The following is a 21,592-nucleotide window of genomic DNA, read 5'->3' as shown; positions in this document are numbered from 1 at the left end:
CTCGGAATCAGATCCGGACCAAAAGCAAAACCTGATCGGGACTGATATGGTCTTGATGCTCATATCCGATTTTCTGACTATATCTGATTTTTTTTGACGACCCGCTTACATCATCTTTTAAAAGTGACCCGTATCCGATTTTTGCATTTACACTATACGATGCTGAAACTATAAAACGTAGACGTTCTGAGGACTACGTAGCAGCATTTCTTCTTCCGCGGACCTCCTTCTGACTTTTGTGACTTCGGTTGTCATGGAGGCAACGCAGCGACGGACAGAGGCGTTGCCTTGGGCGCTCCTGATCAGGATGAGGCAGGAGAGGGGATACGCTGGAGAGGAAAAAGGGGGGCTGCTCGGCCGGCTCATTTGCTCTCTCTGAGTTTTGAATGAGGAAGTGTTTGCAGACGTGCTGTACTAACAGTTTGATCCAAGTGTTGAACCTTTCCTGCGCGATGACTTCTCTTTTCCGACCGTGGTCAGAATCACACAGGAGATTTTCTCTAGGGCCAAAGGCGGATTCTCCTTCGGGGTTCACTTTCCCGTTCTGAACCCTCAGCCTCCAGAGTGGGTTAAGAAAGACTCCAAAACAGTCCTTTTGGGGGGAGACACCTTCTTTTTATTGCGGTTCCCCGTCACACTCTCCCGCTCTTCGCTCACACCCCCTCTCCTCTCCTTACACACACACACACAAACACACACACACACACACCCACGCACACACACACAGCACGCGCTGTCCCCATCATACACGCCCCCACTCTGCAACACAAGCAAAGATATAAATGGCTTCTAGCCTGTTCCAAAGCAACGGTGTCCCGCTTCATTAAATAACAGCGATTTTCGACTACGGCTGAGACTGAAAGGTAACACGCTGATGGGACTCCAGCTGTCCTCGAACAGCAAACTCAGCTCACAAAAGTCATCCGATTTGTCTGCTTACATGGCACGCCCAAATGCTCACCGGTCATATCTGATCTGTGCCACATAAGAGGAAAAAATCGGAATTGGGTCACTTGGGCCGCATTTACACTGCATGATTCAAGCAGACAAATGGGATATTCCCCAGTAAATGCGAGTCGTACCTCAGTGACGTCAACTGAGGACACCACCAACTGAGATCACATGACTTATTAAGGTGCTTTTGTGCGCTGATTTTGCTGTTCGAGGACAGCTGGAGCCCCATCAGCGTGTTACCTTTCAGCTTCAGGCTTCAGACTGTAGTCGGAAACTGCTGTTTTTTCCGGTCGGGACGCAAACGTTAACTAATGAAGCGGGACACTGCTGCGGAACAGGCCGTTTATATTTTTGCTTGGATCAAACTGTTAGTCCGACACAACGTCTGCAAACACTTCCTCGTTCAAAACCCAGAGAGAACACGTAAGCCGGGCGCGCAGCCCTCCTTTTTCCTCTCCCGCGCATCCCCTCAGGAGCGCCCAAGGCAACGCCTCCTTCCGTTGCTGTGTTGCCCCCATGACAACCGCAGTCACACAAAAGAAACACAACAAAAAGGGGAGGGTTTCACCATGCTTAACGTTTGCTGTTTGGACCAACACGTATCTTCTAAATGTGCATTTATTACTGTTATGATTATTATTAAGGGCCCGCTTGACCATCATTTTTATAACTCCGTGCGGTCAGTGCTCAGGTCCGCGGGAGGCGGAAATGCTGCTACGTTACGTAGTCTGCAGTACGTCCACGTTTGATGGTTTCAGCATTGTGTAGTGTAAATGCAAAAATCGGATACGGGTCACTTTTGAAAGATGATGTAAGCGGGTCATCAAAAAAATCGGATATAGTCAGAAAATCGGATTTGGACATAAAGACCTGCAGTGTAAATGCGGCCTTAGAGCCATTTTAAACGTTCTAAGATGTTTGTGCTGAAATGTAGGTCAACTTTGAAGCCCAGCTGTTCTATTGGCTGAGGAGGTATGACGTAGGTGAGGAGGGTTTGTTGGTCCGTTAGCGAAGCTGGAGAGCGCACTAGTTTTTGACCTTACTTTAAAGTTCTTTTGTTTATATGTTTTTTGTATTTACATTTTTGTAACAACTTTCTTGGGAATTAAACATTCAAAACAAAGAACTTGGACTGTGGAAGTTCATTAAAGAAGGCGCGTCAACTATAAGCTCTGACTCTACAGTTTAAGTGTGTATTTTAGAAATTAGACAGATCCACATTTACAGGGACATCCCTAGTAAATACTAATCGCAAGTCGACCTGTCAAAAAAAAAGTAAAACTAGAACAGGACACAAATTCTGTAAAAACTGTGTTAAAAACCTGTTAATATCTAGAAATGACCAGACAGTAAAACAATAGAACAGCTTATTAAAAAATGTCAAAACTGCATTTCACTTACAACTGCCTTGAGGAGACTTTCACATGTTTTCTGAGCGGTGCTCATCCAGCCTTGTGAGCAGTGATAGCAGACTTTCCCCTTAGTGCATCCTGACAGAGATCAGTAGAGTTCTTATGTTATTCTTAAAAAACACTTAAAACAGTTTTATAAACATTTTTAAAAGTTTTATTCAAATTTCAGTCTAAAAAGGTTGAATAATACACAAAAGAATCTACTAACCACAATCTTTGCTGCACTCCAATTCACCATTTTCACAATTGCTTGTAACAAAACAGAAAACAGGTTATGAAGCAGATACTCCAATATTTTCCTTTGCCTGAGAGACACATTCCTGTCAAACGTACCATAGCAGACCGTCAATAACTTTTTGTCCTGGTGGAGTTGTACCGCCAAGGTAATGACACGGACATTCAGCTTTTGAGATGCAGACGTTTGTGTCACCCAGGTGTGTCCCCTCTGGACAGCCGCATCCCTCCACTGGATCGTCCTTGACTTCACAGCGGGGGTCATTGCCAGACAGGGAGCTGCAGGTACTGTTGCAGATCACGTTGTTGTACGAGAACACTTGGTTCGTCTGACAGCTGATGGCTTTGACAGACAAATGGGAATCACATTAAACAACAGTCATGACATATCAATGAACAATGTTGGGTTTATCCAAATCACACTTTCTAATGTATTTTCAAAGGTTGAGTCCAAATGAGCCAGGCTTATAACACAGACCAGGGGAGTCCAAACCTTCTGCAAAGAGGCCCAGATTTGGTGAGATTGGAATGTGTGCTGACCAACATTTCTTTTAACTATTTTAATAACATCCAATTTAAGAGAACTATTCAATTAACGTGTTATTTCAGTGGCATACTTTTAATTTATTTCTATAGAATAAACACATTTAAATACAATTATGCTGAAATCCCAATTTGTTAATTTTTTGAACTGTTCATTCCCAGTTAGCTTGTTGTAGATAGCATGTCTTACTGCCTCTTTATGGTAAATATGAAAATGTGGTTCAGCCAACCATAATCAAGAAATTACACCCACAGTATTGAGAAAGGGCTGGGGGGCACATATTATTCATTTCATGAAAGAAACCTGTAGACCAGGGGTCGGGAACCTATGGCTCGCGAGCCATATATGGCTCTTTTGATGGTCACATGTGGCTCGCAGACAAATCTTTAATTATACTTTTTTTTATCATTAGTCCAGTTCTTCTCGGGCGCGATGCGATGCCAGAGGCGCACAATAGTAGCGGTGCTTGGAGAGAAAAATCTGCGCCAGCACTATCAGTTTACTATTATCTATAATTTCACAGAGTTTGTACCAGCTGGAAACCTGTGAATTGCCGTGCCTAAAAGTGCGCGCTCCTGTCTCTGAGAAAGAGCGCGCAGATGCGGGGACGGGATGTGTGAGGGAGAAAGCAGGGGGTGGGGGTGAGGGGTTGGGGGGACAGGCAGCAGGTGAATCGCGCAGGGATTGTAATAACCTAAAACCCGCTGCCCGTCACTCACTGCAGTGTGTGAGTGTGTGTTTGACTCCAGGTCTGCATGTGATCAGTCTGTCTCACATCTACAGAACATTCAGACCTACGATCACGTTTAAATTCTCAACGCCTGCACGAAGCAGAAACTCACCACGTATCAACCAGACTAGACCATCAGCAAAGCGACCACGAGAAATACTCATCATTTATCAGCAACAGCATAACAATGTTATTCAAAATAATCCACAGACTTATTGTACTTTAAAAATGTTGAAATTACATCAAATGCACACATTCACTTGTATATTTAGTTTTAAACATATTGTCGCGGACTGAGTTGGGTGGCTGTTGGGCCGCGTTAAAAGTTCTGGAGTTCATTGAACGCATCATGCAGAGATCTGATTGGCCCTCAGTTCTGTCGCTCAGCCTGTTGTTAGGTAGTTTGGACCAATGGGGTTCAGCTATGGGCCGAATGAGGAAAATGGGAGGGCTGGAGCGGGAGGGGGGAATATAAAGTTGGGAGAAGCGCTCTCTCTCGTCTCGTGTCGACAGGAAAGATTCAGGAGTTGCTGAATTAATTGTACGGCGTTTGTTGTGGTCTACAGTAACCAGAATAAAGAACCTTAAAAGAGGTTAAGTCTCCGTGCCTCAGTGTGGGAAAGGGACGCTACATTATTGTGGCTCTTTCGAAATTACATTTAAAAATATGTGGCGTTTATGGCTCTCTTAGCCAAAAAGGTTCCCGACCCCTGCTGTAGACCCTTAGAAATTTGATCATGGGCTGCATTTGGCCAACAGGCCAGACTTTGGACATGCATGTGGGCATAGGAATTTACTTGCAATACCAAACAGCGTGCAGAAAATGACAGAAGGCAAGGTGGGAGCTAAAGGAAATGTCAAAAAGAGAAGACTTTTCAACCCGAGTCCTTAAAGCTACAGTCGTTACCAGAAGGACATAAAATTAGAGAAGACAGGACTAACTTCCTACTCAAATGTGTTCTGAGAGAAGATCTAGAACTATGTAGTTCTCACTCCTTGTGACTTAGTCCTTAAAACTAAGGTTCAGATCCTTGGATCCATCTTAGTGTCAGTACATTGACTGTATATAAGAACTGGACTGAGTGAATGTCACTCACAGAAAATTGCTCCAATGAAATAAAGTCAATTCAGTCGCCATTTTTTTGCAACATGGATGCTTCCATATTCGATCCGGACAACGTCATAAGTAGTTATGGATTCTAGTCGGTCTGACTCAACATTGTTATGGCAACCACTCCAGCCAATGATGAGTGAGCAAGTTGGAAGCCTACACCCCTACTACTCTGAGGCAGGCTATGCGAAATCTGTTAATTAAACTTTCTGAACATTCAACATGAAACCGCATACTTTTATTGAGCTATTGGCCAGTTCATAACGTGAATAACTTTCTCTAACTAATTAATCCAAAAAAAGCAGGACTAGCAAAAATATTAAGGAAGGTTTCAGAGCAAGAATGGTTGTTCTGACTTATTAAATGACTGAGTAACAGCTGTTTATTTCTCAGTAGAGGTTTATGGAGTTTTGGCTTCTTGGAGTGCAAGGGGGGCGGGGTCACTCAGTCCAGTTGTCATGTACAGTCTGTCAGGGTTGTGATTTTTTCTTAATAAAGAGAAGAACCACACAGGAGATGAGAACTTTTGCTAGACCTCTGCAGAAGGAGAATCGGTCTGTGACAGAGGAGTTCTGCCTTCCAGTGTATCCAGTCTGGTTTTATTGGTGGCCAGGGGTTGATAACATGAAAGTTGGTCATTCAATCAAGCAGTACAGCAAAATCATATTCTTGTATAATCAGAACTTTTCAGGTCATTGTTTTCTTACTGAAAGATAGAACTTAGACAATCATATCATGGTGATAATAGCGTGTAAGCAAATGATAATTACATAACCCTAACACAGTCCAACGGTATGATATCAGCTCATTGCACACAAAAATAATTTTCTGTCCCTTACTGAGGCAAACAAGGTCTTTTAATTACATAAAAATGGATCCCTAAGCCTTTTTTTCAATATTTTTTAATTTTTTTCGTTTTTCATGAAATAGAAAATGCAAACAATGCAATAGTCTATAATGACAAATTTGTTTTACTATTGTTTTTTATTTAATTCATTTAAATCTAGTTTTATTTATAGCTTAAAATCACAAGAACAGTCGTCTTGATGGGCTTTGTGCGCATAAATGTAGGGTAAACATAAAATAAAATCAACTTAATCTTCATGAAGAGCACGTAGTTGGCATTGAAATGTCAGAACATTTGAAAAGCAGACTTACAAAATATTAGCATTAGCATTAGCAGTGTGACTCATCTCTTGTGATTATTGTCAAAGCAGCATATTTACTAAAATGTGAACCTACTGCAGTTGGTCGATGACCTCCAATCTCCAAGTTTAATACCCAGACCAGTGCAGGCTTTAGCGTAGTTTCCCAGAGCCGTGCACACACAATCCTCCTTGTTGCTGCCGCATGTACAGGTTGTTTTTATGCAATCCTGGAAACAGCAGTTCAGAAAAGATGAATTTATGCTACATATTTAAATACCATTCATATCAACTGTTTGGTTGGTACGTGTAAACGTTCTTACTGCTCGATACGCTTCAGGTGAGATGTAGCTATGGCATTCAGCAAATACTTTATTATTAATTAATGCAGCACATCTGTCAGCTGCAAATATTTCTGCAAAAAACATCAAAAGACAATAAAGTTATTTGGAAAACCCTTTTAGTCTGAATCATTCTTTTCTCATAGCAAAGCTGGACTGGAACAGAAATTATATGATGTCTTTAAAATTCTCCATGTTTTATAAAAATATTCAGTATTTTAGCAGGTGTTAATAAAAGCTGGTTATTACCAGCAGCGGAGTTCACACAGACAGTAGGTATGTCCTCTGTGGTGCACTGAGAACCTCCCGTTAGACCATAAGCCCAAGACAAAGCAAAAGGCCCAGATGAGCTCTCTCTAATGTTGTTGCTCGAAGTGAAATCGTCTGTTGTGTCGTTGTTGCCGTTGCCGCAAAGACCTGCAGAGAGTTTTCATATTAGAAATATTTAAAGGAGTCATATCATGGAACATGTATACTCTCTTATTCTTGTGATGATGTTGGTATCTTGGATTATTTAGGATGATGTTGGCCTACCTGACAGAGTTTCAATGTTGTTTCCAGGCAAAGTGATGTATAGCTGCATTATAGGAGACATCTGAACCTGAATCTTCATATCAAAAGATGTTTGGACAAGAACAAACATCGAGGACTGCCAGAAAACCAGAGCTTGATCTGGTAGAAGAAAGATTTATGCGGTTTATTGATACGTAAAATGTTACAGGTTAAAAAAATGCAGAGTTTTAATATATTTTTTACCAGATTTATGGAACTCTGTAATCTCCTTTTCCTTCAATTTAACTTTTTTGTCTTCAAATGTATATGTTTCCTGCAAATTTTAAATATATTAACACCGATTATATGTTTTTAGAAAACTGACAGTTTTTTCACTTATTTTTTTTGTCAACTTGGAAACGTTTCGGTACCTCGAAAAGTTCTATTACAACTTTGGTCACTTCTATTTCTGAAGCTGAAAAGTCAGCTTTTATTGTCCAGTTGGAGCCCTGCATTTGGTCAAGGAAAGTTTAGGAAAACATGAGAAACTGAATTATGACAATAAATGTAAATAGTTGCATTATTTTACCTTTGAGACTACATATCTGCATCTTTTAGGCAGTGTGTAGGGCTTTCCATCAAATGTCTCAACAAACTGTCCTTCAACGGTGCACTTTGGAGGGCAGATGTTTGCTGAGCATACCCAATTCCCACCGTTACAAGAGCTGAGGACAGAAAACATCAGAGGAAAAACGTAAATGTCTTTGGTTTGGTTTCACATCGGAAATCCTAAAACTAAAGACACACCAGGTGTGTGACACGCGGTCAAGAATGTCCTAAACATGCTTTATTGAATACACATTTAGCCTATGGAGTTCACACTGGACAGGCAGGGAGGGGCTTCTTCTTCTTATGTAGCGCATGTCTGCCACCTACTGTTGGAAGACGTGTTTGGTGCAAACTGTCAAAGGAGCGTATATCTAGCAAATCTTGCAGCAGGTTTTTTCTGTTACAGCTCTATTCAGATGAATAGAACGACTTGGGGTCATTTAATTCCGGCCAGACACAAACCACAGTTAAAATATTCTCCTCCAGGATTTTCATACAGTTAGTACTTCTGTGAATAAGGAAGGACATCATCCAAGTTCCTGATTGGTCAAACTTTTAATGCGCATTCAATGACCAATCTGTTCTGTACGTATGGCCTGAAAACACTCATAAAAACTAACGTAGCTACGTGTAAACGCGAGTCTTGGATTTGGAAGCCCGAAACAGGCGTGTATGAACGTTTACATGGACTTTTGAGGACATTGGTCATCTAAAGACCTGTTGATGAGGGCGTTGCAAATGTTGCTTGAAAGGGAAGAAATCCTACATAAACCACATTGTGCAACTAAAAAGAATGCTGGTGATCTGGGGGGTATTCCAGGAAGCAGGTTATGCTAGCTCCCACGGTAAGTTTGAGGCTAAGGAAGTTGATAACCTCAGTTTTCGGTTCCAGAAATTGAGCTATGTTTCATGGTAGGTCAAGTTGCCATAGCAACTCATGCTCTGAACATAACCTGGTCGGGAGCAGGTTTAGTTGAAGGTTAGTTATTTTACAGAGAGATGAAGCAGCATGTTGTGTCCACTTGAAGATGACTTAGTGGATGAAGAAGCTCAGATAATACTTTTTCCACCATGAGAGGATGATAAGACCACATGGATGTTCGAAAGAGAAACTTTTTCACTTTGATCTAACTTAATTATTTGCTTCAGTTAAGATAAATAAAAATCTTTACTTTCATTCAAATTAATTCAATTAAGTAGGTGTAACTTTGGTGCTGCTGTTAGATCGGCACCGCAAGGGATTGTGGGATACCATTTCCTTTGCCTGTCTGGACGGATTTTGGTTTAAGTGTGGCTTTTTGACCAAATGTGTTTAGTTGTTTAGTTGTTTTACTGTGTTTTGCCGTGTTTTGCTGAGTTATCTTGTCCTACTGTGCTTATGTCTCTGCACCATGAGTGAGAGTGAAGGAGAGGATGATGAGTTTATATTACCCCTACTGATCATTAGGGTACTGTTAAAGATGGACAATGCTTTAATGAATTTGAGCGCAACCTGCATTTTTTCCCCGTCCTTTTTATTGTTATAAAAATGAGTATATCTGCCGGCTCATACTTAGACATATGAGAGATCAAGAAATATAATTAATTAAGATGGAAAAAATATTAATTGAATTGGAGTAATATGACATTTAGTTTGATAAATACATAAATTTGAGGTGTATAAACAATTATTGAGTTTTATAGACGACAGAAATTAGGTTGATTAAATTTAACTCAATTATTTGTTACCAATAGAAGTAATTCATTTAAGGTGGCAAAATTGGATAAGTTATATATATATGCGTCACAAGGAAAATAGAAATAAGATCAGAAACTCGTGCGTTTACTTTGTCTGTTCTTCTACTACAAGCAGAAACTCTTTCTTTTGCTGATGCAGCCGTGTTACTTTTTTTAAGGATGTATAATCTTCATACGCCGTCATTAAAATCTCAGACTCCGTCTCACTAAAGTATTGCGCTCTCTTTGGTTCTCCATGCGTTTCCATGGTGACTCCGGAAATCGGCGATCTATTGAGAATGTCTTTATGTACCTTCCGTGCACGAGCATTAACCCAGGGTTACCAAGTGGAGCGTAATTACGTTAACTCATATCCGGTCTTTTGGAACCGACATACCCAGAGTAAGCGAGTTCAGGCGGATTTCAGCCAGAGTTCAGGCTTAAAGTCAGGCTAGTTTAAACATGCTTCCTGGAATACCCCCCAGGTAGGATTGACTGAAATGGTAATAATAATAATAATAATAATAAACTTTATTTGTATTGCACCTGTCAAGATAAAAATCACAAAGTGCTTCGCAGTAAAACACAGAATATAAAAAAGAGTTCAGAAAAGCAATTTTAAAAAGATAGGTTTTTAGCTGCTTTTTAAAAGAAAACACAGAGTCTGCAGATCAGAGTCTGAGAGGAAGGCAGTACCAGAGCGATGGAGCCACTGCTGCAAAGACTCTGTCACTGTTAGTCTTTAACAAACAGCAGACACTGGTCACATGACCTCAGGGACCTGCTATTTCTAAATGAGTTATGCTACACATTTACCAGAGAACGTCTTGAACATGAAATGTCAAATACCATTTTCTTTATCATTTTAATTAAGTGACAGAATAAGCTGTGTTGAGGAAGGAAAAGAAAAAGCATTTTGGTGGATTGCTTTTTCATTTTATTTTTGAGTCAAAAAATGCAGCTTCATTTTGAAAATGAAAAAGCATTTCTGGTTTTAGTCAGCAGTGTCAAAGGCTGCGGTCAAGTCCAGTAGCAGTAACACAGAGCATTTTCCTGCATCCAGATGTCATTAGTGACTCTGAGAAGGTCTGTTTCAGTTGAGTGAGCTCCGGTTAAACCTGATTGAAACTGATCAAAAATGACATGACTGTCTAGAGCAGTTGTAAGTTGTTCAACTTTATTTAAAATTCTGGACATGAATGGGAGATTAGAAATAGGTCTACGAGCTGGAACCAAGTAGAAAAAGTAAAAGGGAAAAAAACTACAGTTTCCTGGCATTTACTTTTCTAGACACATTTCAACAAGTGCTCCCACTTTTCAAAACATCAACATTTTTCTTGATTTGTTCTCAAACCAAACAGAATTTGTTCAAATGCAGTCTGACACATAGCTGAAGAAATCGGAAAAGACTAATTTGGTATAAATGGTTATTGTAGCTAATTGTATTTGAAATATATATTTAACTACAACCTATTATTATTGTGTTTTCTGCACTACACTCTCCACTGAAATATAAGGCGCATTAAGTAAATCAAAAGAGTCACAGATAAATCCATCAGTCAGTCAGACTTTAACTGTGTTCACAGTAACTCTAGAAGTTTATTTGTGTCACGCTACACGTTAGCCATGTTAGCAAATTTACAATAACTCTACCTGTTACTCTAACCTTGTTGCAACACAAACATTGCGATACCTCTAAGAAAACTGATACTACGCTAAGTCCCAACCTAGGGACGTAGCTGATCAAACGTAGCTGTATTTATTTACAATGAGAATGTCATTTTTGATGTCCTTTTTTTGCTATTATTTATGAATGTTGTTTATGCTGCCACAGATACGTGAATTTCCCCATCATGGGATAAATAAAGTCATCGAATCTAATCTAAACTTGTTAGTAAGACGTAATAAAAGTCCAACACCACTACACATTAGCAACATTAGCTTATTCACAGTACCTTTAAATCCCAACAGTTCTACACTTTGGCCACATTCGCAATTTACAACAACAGTCAACCATGTTTGCAACTTGGACAGAAAGAGACGGACATTTGGACAGCGCACCGTATGGGGCGGCGTTTCTGAAGTGACAGAGTCAAATATTACCAGCAATATTTTTGATTCTTTAGTCTGTTTTAGGACAAAAAACAGGTTTCATTTTTAAATGCATATTGTCACCTTTTAATCAATGTATCTACAAATGCTGCATTTACTAGCTAAATATTTAATTTAAAGTTAAATAGAAATAGAGGTGCTGAGTATTTATATGGAAGAACTCCACAAAGCTGTTTGTAAACTACTCAGTGTGAAATCTGGGTCTTTTATGATGAACACGGAGCTTTTATTCTGGTGATGGGAAATGTTTTTAGACCAGTGAAAAATAATATTTTCTCACGCCACAACGATCATCTGTGACGTCACACCAGTGTTCACTGGTTACAAACTGCGTTAAACTGCTGAGGCTGAAGTAATGGAATACCTAAAGTCAGCTAAAATGAACATGGTTGAAATTTAATAGTTCTTTGTATTTTCAAAAGACTGGCTTAGTTTTAGATTTGATATTCAGTATATGAATCTAAGACCATAGATATTGGGATAGCAGTTTGTTTCCACATCTCACTTTGACCATGAATAAAGTCTCTAAAAGCAAAACTAGAATGTTTAAAGCTAGAGTTTGGTATAAATGGAAATTGGAGGAGAATATTTACTTTGAAAACCAAAAGCAAATGTGCCGTTCCCTTACCAAGACTGACACCTCGTGTTTCGGCTAGTCCCAGGTTGGTAAATCTTCCCAGCAAACACACACGGGCAGTCGGACCTCCTCACGCATTGTGATGCATTTACACGATCATTACGCACTTTTCCTGCAAAAGAGTTTGGAAAAACACTCACAAACTAGAATTTGGAATTGTCAAATACCAAATTTGGCGGTGAAATGATGAATTCTACAGCTTTTCACGGCTTACCGTCTCTACAGACGCAGGTTTGGACCGTCTCACTGGAGGACGGGTTTGGGTTGGAACAGCTTGGTGCAAAAGGAGAACCCGTTTCGTTAAATTTCAGTTCCCCGGGACAGGTGGGTTTCTCTACATGACCCACAAAGAAAAAGTAGTTTGGTGAAAGTTTCAAGAATCTAAATTTAAATATACAAAAAAGATAATAAACAAATAAAATAAAAATAAAAAATGACATTACAGCCAAAACTATTGAAATTGTAACTACAATAAATCTACAAAAAATATATATTTCTAAAAGATCACCCACCACAGAGTTTGGATTTAGTGAAATAAGGCTTGTCTTTACACTGCAGAGCGATCTCATTAAAAAAGCTGCATTTGACCTCCTTGCTTGCTTTGTAGTTGTTCTTTGAACAGATATCTTCATATGGTTTCCATTTCTCTTTAAGGCATTCAGTAGCAGGTGATAGAAATGTACTGCAATTCTGCAAATGGAGTTAAGAAAAGAATTTAAAACTTCAATTACAAATTGTGCAGAAGACAAGCGAGACCTGTTCAGGATTCTCTAGGGTTTGATCTGGAAAAAACACTGAATTCATTCAAATACTTTTAATTTTGAGAAGAAATTTCTATTTGGGATAAATTTACACAAAACAGAGAAACTGAAGGACAAGAAAAGGTGCTTTTAATATATTTATATTTTATGAGTAAGAATGAACTTACTTGATCGGTGCCCTTATAATCATCTGGAGTTTCACAAACATTATCAGGAGAAACACGAAGCTTCTCCACTAGATTCACTGAATTAAAGACAAAACACTGTCAATAATCAACATTTGAACAAATTCATCACAAGTTTAGAATAATGTGAATGTGCATCCAATTTACATGTTTTGAAACTAATATATCGGAAAGACCTTGAGAAAATTGCTCTTCCATTTACAATTTATTAAATAACTTTATATTTAAATACTTTTGACGAACCTACTCTATGAAAAAGAGCTAATATGATTAAAAGTAATAGTTGAATTATTTATGTATGAATATTTTTCAATCAATTTTATGACTAAAAGTTTGATAAATCTCTGCATAGATATTTCTGTTGTTTGTTTGAAATAAACTATTTCCAAATCCAAATATACATTATCTGCTATTAAATCACATAACGAGAACTGCATTTTGTTTCTTAATTCGATGTTTCTTTCGTAGAAACAAATTTTTGGTCCTTGCAGTCTGGACCATATTGTAACTGCTACGAGGGTCGAACACTCAAAAAGGTCCAAAACGTCAAAAAAACGCGTCAAAACGCCAAAAAATGGGGTCAAAAGTCGGCCAAAGCACAAAACGACACGACAATTGTGTAACGCAACAAAAATTCACACACACACGCACAACACCCCCGCACAAACGACAAAATTGTAGTCGCAAAAATGACGACAAAAACACAAAAAAAACCTCGAAAGAAGGGTTTAAAGCCAAAAAGACATGCCCAGCCTATAGTAAAAGACAGGCCGCATTGAAATACATAGGCCACCTGACTGCAAAAACTTCTATATTGTTTCTGCTTCGTTTCATTATTATTCCGCTTTCTTATCGCGCATTTGAGCGAAGATTTGACCCCCGCCACATAGCTGAAAACTCACCAACAGTGGCACACACCTAGGATAAATTGAAAATTAATTTTCGGCAAAGAGAACGTCACCCCCCCCCCCCCCCTCCCCTCCCACGAAGATGATGACATCACGGCGAGCGTCCCCAACAAAAAAATGAATGGGCCGAAAATCGCCTATGGGGCCAAAAAAATGTTTTTCAAATTAGAGCTGGAGATATGCCAAAGAACATTTGAAATCATTATGGGATGGCCACACGACCTACCGCTTGCCGGCCATTTTGTGGCAAATTCAGAGAAATGGCGATTTTTATGTTTTTTGACAATATAGGAAAACGACACTTTTGTTTGAGCGATTTTCACGAAATCGGACACACATGCCACCAGTTTGATTCTACAACTACCAAAGAAGTTTCGTTGACCTTTGACCTCGGGAAGAGGCGTTCATCCTGAATTTTTTTTTAAAAAGCACCTTTATTACCAGATACAAAAGAAACTCGTCCTAGGGATTTTTATCAATCTTTTTGAAACTTCTTGGGCAATAATGGTAAGCTACTGTGGACAAAATGTTGGAATTAGAAGTTGTAGATTTTGAATGGCGTTCACGTGGCGAATTCGCAACTGTTGCGATTTTAGCTAGCTTGCACATTTTTTATCGGAATGTAAATGAAAATTAAATATGCGATTCCCTGGCCCACACTGAACAAAACGATGTCACATACGACAAAATCGATAAAGGAATGTGGGCGTGGTAAACAAAAACTATTGCAAAAGAAAGTGCTGACTCGGCCAAAAAAAATCTGATTTTTTTTTAAAGAATTGGCTAACGAAACCCAGATAACTTTGTCTGGTATATACAAACAAAGTTTTGAAATCATTACGTGATGGCGACATGACCAATGGTTTGGCGGCCATTTTGTGCCAAAATCTGCGATTTTGTGATTTTCACGTTTTTACACAGTATGGAAAAATGAACTTTTTTCCGAGCGATTTTCACAAAATTTTACTCGCATGTCCCTAGTGTAAGTCTACAATCACCTCTGGAGTTTTATCGACCTTTGACCGGCATCTTGAATCATCTATAAAAACACCTTTACCAACGGATTCAAACGTAAACTTAGATAAAATGAACAGAAAAGCCGCCATTTTGAAAAAAGTGTTTTTTTTACTAACTTATGATGTATAGCTCTCACCAATGGAGCAATGTGTTTTTCTGAGAGAGTTGATGATGCTAATTGCAATGCTAGCACTTTTGGCCATATTAGCATAGTTAGCATAATTAGCAAATGTAGCTTTGACTAGCCTTGATCAAAGGTGGGTGGTGAGGGCGGTGAGGGCAGTGGTGGTGCGTAGAGGTGGGCGTGGAAGACGGGTTGCGTCTGCGGGCCATACAATGCCACTTGCGGCTTTACTTTTTAATTTTTTTCAACAATTAAAGTTTCTCTATATACTAATTGTGAAGGAAATTGTTTTATTATTATCATTGTTTAAATGTATTTGTTTAAACGTGTCTTTAAATGTTAACTCAGATTGACCTTTTTACCTCTTCTGAAAACAGTTGTGTGTTTGTTCATCTGCTTCTCATCTCCCACCCAGGATGAGGGGTTTACGACACACTGTCCTGAGCTGATAAGGGATACTGTTTGAAGTTAGAATCCAACCAAATGGGTCATTATACGACACCCCCTAATGAACTTTTCCTCATTGTCTTGAAAATGTTACCTCCTTCTTGTGTTCTTAATAAAAGCATCACGAGGAGAGGCAGACCTTTGAGAAGAGCAGCGTGTTGGTTGTTATCTGTCACACTGGCTTCTTCTCCCTCGTGCATGAGAAACTTGATTCTTGTTGTGGTTTGTTGTTTATAATTGTGTTTTTCTTTAATGTCTAGATGCATTTATCTGACACTAATAAAATTAGTTTGTAAAAGTCATATGTTTTGAAACGGTATTATTAAAAGTAATAGCTCAATTTTTGTTTTTATTTAATACAAAACATTGTAATTTGATTTATTAATAACAGCTTGACAGAGACACCAACCTTATATATTATTAGTTCACACTCACTATAAACCGGTTTATTATACTTTATTATATTATATTATATTATATTATATTATATTATATTATATTATATTATATTGTGTTTTTTTAGCTTTTTTTTAGCAAATTAAAAAGGCAGGTTATTTTGACTATTTATGATTTCATAATTAACTTCACTTCACCCTCCTTGCCTCCAGTGTGGCTCCACTGGTGTGTGAATGTGTATGAATGTCCCGGTGATGGTCAGAGGGGCCGTAGGCGCCAACTGGCAGCCACGCCTCTGTCAGTCTGCCCCAGGGCAGCTGTGGCTACAACAGTAGCTACCATCACCAAGTATGAATGAATAATGGACACACTGTAAGCACTTTGGGTGTCTTGAAAAGTACAGATAAATCTAATCCATTATTATTATTATTATTATTGAATACAATAAGAATCAAATTTCATGAAAAATATTTTAAAGCTGGGTTGTTATTTCATTTTGAAATGTCAAAGCCATATTTTTTCTGTTTGAAATACCTTGGCTTCCATTACTGCTGCACAGTCCTGTTGTGTCAGGTTTAAGTTCTTGCTCCAACTCCACCTTAAAGTAAAACAATTAAGAGAAATATATTTACATATAATTCACATCTATTGGTGCTTTTATTTTGACAGGTGCTGCCTCTGGAACTTCATACCCAAAGAGTCTCAATTCCTCCAGTGACGTTGTTCCAAGTGACAGTGAGAGGAATCAACTTGCTCATCAGTCTTTTGTAGACACCGTAATCGAATATTTGCAGATAAGTTTGGTCATAAGGCAGAGAAATACTGCAGAAAGAGAAAAAAAGTGCTGGGATTTCATCTTTAAGTGATCTCAAATCTTCATACTTCTTCATCAACCGTCTAAATGCATAAAATAAGGTTTTCTATGATGAATGCAGCATGCCATAGCTTCAACCCTTTGATGCCTTTTGATGCTAGTCCCACTCCAATCATCTTTTGATCTATTGTAAAAGCGTTCCCAGGGTTCTTTTATTTGTGATTATGACGTTCATAGACAATATTAAAAAAAAACCTGAGTCTATTTCTAGGACATAGTTTCTGCAGAGCAGGAGGAGTTCATTAGAGATTTGCCTCTGAGTTGTGGGTGGGACCATTGGCATGGAGTGGGTCCGCCCCACTACCCAACATCCTTGTGTTTACACCCTCTTCTGCTAGCTTATAGCCCCCCCACAACCCCAACCTAGTCTAGATCCTGTATGGATCTAGTCACATCAGAATGGAGCAGAGCAGGGAGCTACTTTTTTATTTTTCCTGCTCCTGGTTCCCGATTTGATAAACCAACAATCTCAGAAAGGCAATTTGAAGCTTTATTTTCTTTGTATATCTCCCCCGACATCAAGAAATGACACAAGGAACACGTTAAAAACACCAAAAACACCATTTTCATTGGAGTGGGTCTTTAGGTGAAACCCCATTAAATGAGCTTTAAGTAAAACAATAAAAGCTACTTAAAACAATCAATGATTCTATTCAACTTTTCATTTACTTCTCATTAAAGTATTTTAATATTCAATTTATCTATTAGGTTTATCATTAAAATTTGTTAGTGATGACAAATTGTCCAATAAATGTGTAAACACAGCAGGTTAGGCAGGAATATCAAACCTTTCAGATTTCACCGTGATGCTCTTGGCCTCCAGAACTGTTATAAGTCCGTTGATTATAATCTCAACCCGAGACATTAACAAAGAATCTTTGTCCCGCTGTACGATGATGCTGCATTCAAAGTTGTCGTGAGTGAAGTGGGTCAGGTAGTAGCGGCAGGAGGAACGCATGTAGTAAGCGCTGCCATTGAAGTTCTGGAAAACTCCACTGCCAAAGGTCTTGCAGGTGTCTGATCACAGAGGAAACAGGATGTAAATATCTTTCCTCGCTCAAAAATGTAGCAGATAAAAAAAGATGAACAGTTAAAATAAATTTCTGTATAGCTGGAAATGAACTACCACATCATTTGATGTTAATGCACTATTTTCCTATGTGTGTAGCGTCATCCCTAATATTATTCATATTTGAATAATCTGTTCCGTTAAGTTTAAGAAAACACAGTAGAGACGATGTACTTATATCCAAAACTAGATGAGTAACAATCTATACGATTTATATTGCTATGATCAATCAGATCCATCTGCAAATTGTCAATCAAATTGACCTTTACCATAATAAAAATGTTTCAAAATAAAATACATTGATTACAAATATTAGAAAATATCATTTGGATTGAGGCACTATAGGTTTATTTTACTATAACCTACAAACAACCTTCAAGACATTCAAGGAATCTGGAAAAGTTCCGCTGCAGTTCCGTTCCTCTCTGAGTCACACTGCTTGACTTTTGGCTAAAGATCCTCTGGATCAGTTTAGATCAGTGAATCGGATCAGACCAGGTCAACCAAATGAACCAATATTGACTGAAATCATATCGTCATCCAAAAATGTTGTTAAAATTATCAGTACACCCCTATTCAAAACACATTAAAAGGGGGATCAGAAGGACTTTTTGCAAAGTGTTCGAAAGATTTTTCATGTACTTTTGTAATGAAAACTGGAATTGGTCATGAAAATAAAATCTCAATCTCATTTTACAATACAGTGCTTAAGGAGTATTTTAGTGATATTAACATGGTACTTTTGTTGTATCTACTGGGTACTTACATGATACTTTCTCTGTATTTATGTCCTACTATGATATATGTGATAATGAGAGTATTTTCCCATACTTACATTTTTTAGAAGGAGTGGCTCCCATAGACTCCCCTGTCCCAATTACTAAAAAAAGTGAAAACAAAGATAGTTGTTACCTTAATGGATAAATACATTTAAAATGAGTAAAATTATAGAAACGTCATTATTACATATATGACACTAGATTAGGGTTAGAGTTTAAAATATGTCTCAACTGGGTACAACAAAAAATTAAAAGATCTTTGAATAACAGCATCACAATTACAAAAAAATCAGCATTTTATGGTAAACGACATTAAATGAACTACAATAAAATATGTATATAATTTCAAAGTAAGAGTTTTAATGCGTTTATATTACCTGAGACAAAGAACAAGCAGACTGCCAGTACGCGGCGCCGGGATGTCATGTTTCCAGATGTTCGTGCTGCGACCACGCAGCTCAAACCCCAAACGTACAGAGAGACCCACCGATCCACTTATATATGCAAAGCATCACGCAGGTCACCACCCTGTGTACATAGATGCACCCATTTGTTTACTTCTTGCTCCTTCCAAAGAAAGTCATACAGAATTATAAAAACAACCAAATCCTGGTTTTCTGGTTTCCTGTAGACACATCCTGATGATCATGTTACGTTTTGAAGAAATGCAGAAAAGAACAACAGAGGACTTTAAATAAACGTCACAGTAGAGAAATACACACATGGCTGTACAAATACTATGAAAGACAATTAACTGTTAATGTAGAATTTGAAACACGAGCCTTCATCTGATGTTCCTCCTTTGATTTATCTGGAAAGAATCACATCTAGAGTTCTGATGAGAATTGCAGAAAAACATTTCTAAAATGTACAATAAAATAAAACAGAAAACATAAAAAGCCTGGAAGATGAAAACCTTTAAAAAATTTATGTTTTTATTTAAAGACCATCTCCACAAAAAATGGGTTTTTGGTGTTTCTGACATGTTATTCAGAATCAGAAATCCTCTTATTATCACTGTAACACAAGAAGCTTGTAACAATGAAATTCCTGGTGCTCTCCAGCTGCTTGAACAATATAAATAAAGTAAAATACATAAATAGAATAAAATAGATGTTAAAAAATCTGTGGAACTATGGATGTATACATTTATACAAACCTACATACATGTATTGCTCATAACTGTTATTGCACTTCCAGAGTGTTAAATATTGCAAATAACTGGTATACAGTTGTTACAGTGTTTTTCTTTTGTTTGCCTTTTTGTTTTTGTTTTTTTAAAAGGTTCACATTTTGTTCAGGACGTTGACAGCTCTGGGGAAAACCTATTCTTTATTCTTTTGGTGCGAGCTCTGTGTGTTCTGTACCGTCGGCCTGACGGTAGCAGTTGGGACAGGTGGTGGTTGGGATGGTGGGAGTCCTCGATAGTTTCTTTGGCTATGCTTGTGTAGCGAGAGCTAGCAATGTCCTCTAGGCTGGGCAGGGGGGAGTCAGTGATTTCCTGGGCTGAGTTGATCACCCTCTGCAGCGCCTTCCTGTCTGCGGCTGAGCATCCTGCATACCAGGCTGTGATGCAGGACGTCAGGAGGCTCTCTATGGTGGCTCTGTAGAAGGTCACCAGCAGCTTCTTTCCAGGTTGTTACTCCAGAGTTTCTCAGGAAGTGGAGGTGCTGCTGAGCCTTCTCTACTGCCGCTGAGGTGTTTTCACCTCAGTTTTCCTCAGTGATAAGCACACCCAGGTAGTGGATGGAGTGGGCCCTGTCCACGCTGACCCCATTTATGTATAGTGGGGGTGGGTCCACTCTCCCCTTCCTGAAATCCAGGATTACAGCGGGGAAATTAAGTATTGAACATGTCAACATTTCTCTCAAAAAACATTTCTAATCGAGCTATTGACACGAAATTTTCACCAGATGTCGGCATCAACCCAAGTAATGCACACATAGAAAGAAATCCAAACATTTATGTCCATTAATGAAGTTATGTGTAATAAAGTGAAATGGCACAGGGAATAAGTATTGAACACATGAAGAAAAGGAGGGGTAAAAAGGTCTGGCAAGCCAAGAAAGCAGCTGGAGTTTGTCAGTATTCAGAAGGTTAACCTGCCCCCTATTAGTGCAAAGTAATATCAGCTGGTATAGTCCTGATTAGGGCTGTGACGATAACCGCATCACCGCATCACCGCGGTGATGACCTCATCACCGCGGTGATGACCTCATCACCGCGGTGATGAGGTCATCACCGCATCACCGCACGTTTTGTTTTTTGGTTAAGTTTTGCATATGGTGCGTGAATGGAGCTATAATAAACACATTAAACACATTCATCTTTCCTGATAATTGACTTTTTCTACTAGTCCTGTGTTCAGACTTTCCTTCTTTTTTCAGACTGTTTTCTCCTTCTCTCCCACCGCTCTCTCATAGGCAAGCTCTCAGTGCCTCCGCGCTGCACGTGCCACGCGGCTCCCTTTACACACTGGAGCGCGCTTTCAGAAGCACACAAACTCATTTTACAACAGAAGTTTTCATCTCGCGAGGAAATATGACAAATTTACTGCGTTCTAATCGTTAATTTACATTGTATTCATTTCCGTTTCAAGCTGCGTGCGTTCTTAAGGGCGCGCGACACGGCCGCCCGCCGGAGGATTTTGTGTGTGTAGGGAGGGGGGGGGGTTATTAGGGTTCACCTTCACTCCAAACATGAACGCGCACTGTTAGATTTCCATGAATATCACTACATGTTTTGTTTGGCAACTATTTTTTGCAGCGTAACGTTACGTGTCTGTATAAACAAAGGCGGAGCCTCCTGCCCCGCGTTCTTCATGGCTACCGGAAAAGTGACAGTGTCTGCAGTCTGTTTATTACTGGGCAATATTTAATATTCTGAGAAGATGTGTGTACCAAAGAGCACAGGTGAAGGCTCGCGTGCAGCTAGAGAACGGTCCGCTGCAGAGGGATCAACACGCACCCCCAACACACATGTGCGCACCTTCCTC

The 21,592-nt window shown here is 39.0% G+C and overlaps 1 protein-coding gene across 1 annotated transcript; it reads right to left on the bottom strand.

The window, feature by feature from the left end:
- Nucleotides 1-2,653: 2,653 nt before the first annotated feature.
- LOC101166770 (mucin-6-like) lies at nt 2,654-19,115 on the bottom strand. The gene is made up of 17 exons (XM_078941889.1): nt 18,975-19,115; nt 18,654-18,698; nt 17,538-17,766; nt 16,568-16,697; nt 16,410-16,473; nt 12,966-13,042; nt 12,550-12,727; nt 12,252-12,371; nt 12,029-12,149; nt 7,553-7,688; nt 7,395-7,472; nt 7,228-7,297; nt 7,006-7,143; nt 6,721-6,888; nt 6,454-6,545; nt 6,228-6,360; nt 2,654-2,943 (listed from the first exon to the last, which is right to left on the bottom strand). Exons 1-17 carry the CDS (start codon nt 19,021-19,023, stop codon nt 2,690-2,692), a joined length of 2,082 nt encoding a protein of 693 aa, XP_078798015.1. The 5' UTR covers nt 19,024-19,115; the 3' UTR covers nt 2,654-2,689.
- Nucleotides 19,116-21,592: the final 2,477 nt, after the last annotated feature.

The sequence above is a fragment of the Oryzias latipes genome, chromosome 23 (assembly GCF_053564925.1).
Source record: "Oryzias latipes strain Hd-rR chromosome 23, Olatipes_Hd-rR_3.1".
In the NCBI taxonomy this organism is placed as follows: Eukaryota; Metazoa; Chordata; class Actinopteri; order Beloniformes; family Adrianichthyidae; genus Oryzias; species Oryzias latipes.
This window is presented reverse-complemented; position numbering and strand designations above follow the sequence as displayed.

Excerpts from the sequence above, each read along its gene's own strand:
- LOC101166770 (XM_078941889.1), bottom strand. The coding sequence starts at position 19,023 with ATGACATCCCGGCGCCGCGTACTGGCAGTCTGCTTGTTCTTTGTCTCA. Across the intron at positions 12,728-12,965 it reads ATTATAAGGGCACCGATCAA|AATTGCAGTACATTTCTATC; the intron begins GTAAGTTCATTC and ends CTCCATTTGCAG. Across the intron at positions 6,546-6,720 it reads CTGTGTGAACTCCGCTGCTG|AAATATTTGCAGCTGACAGA; the intron begins GTAATAACCAGC and ends TGTTTTTTGCAG.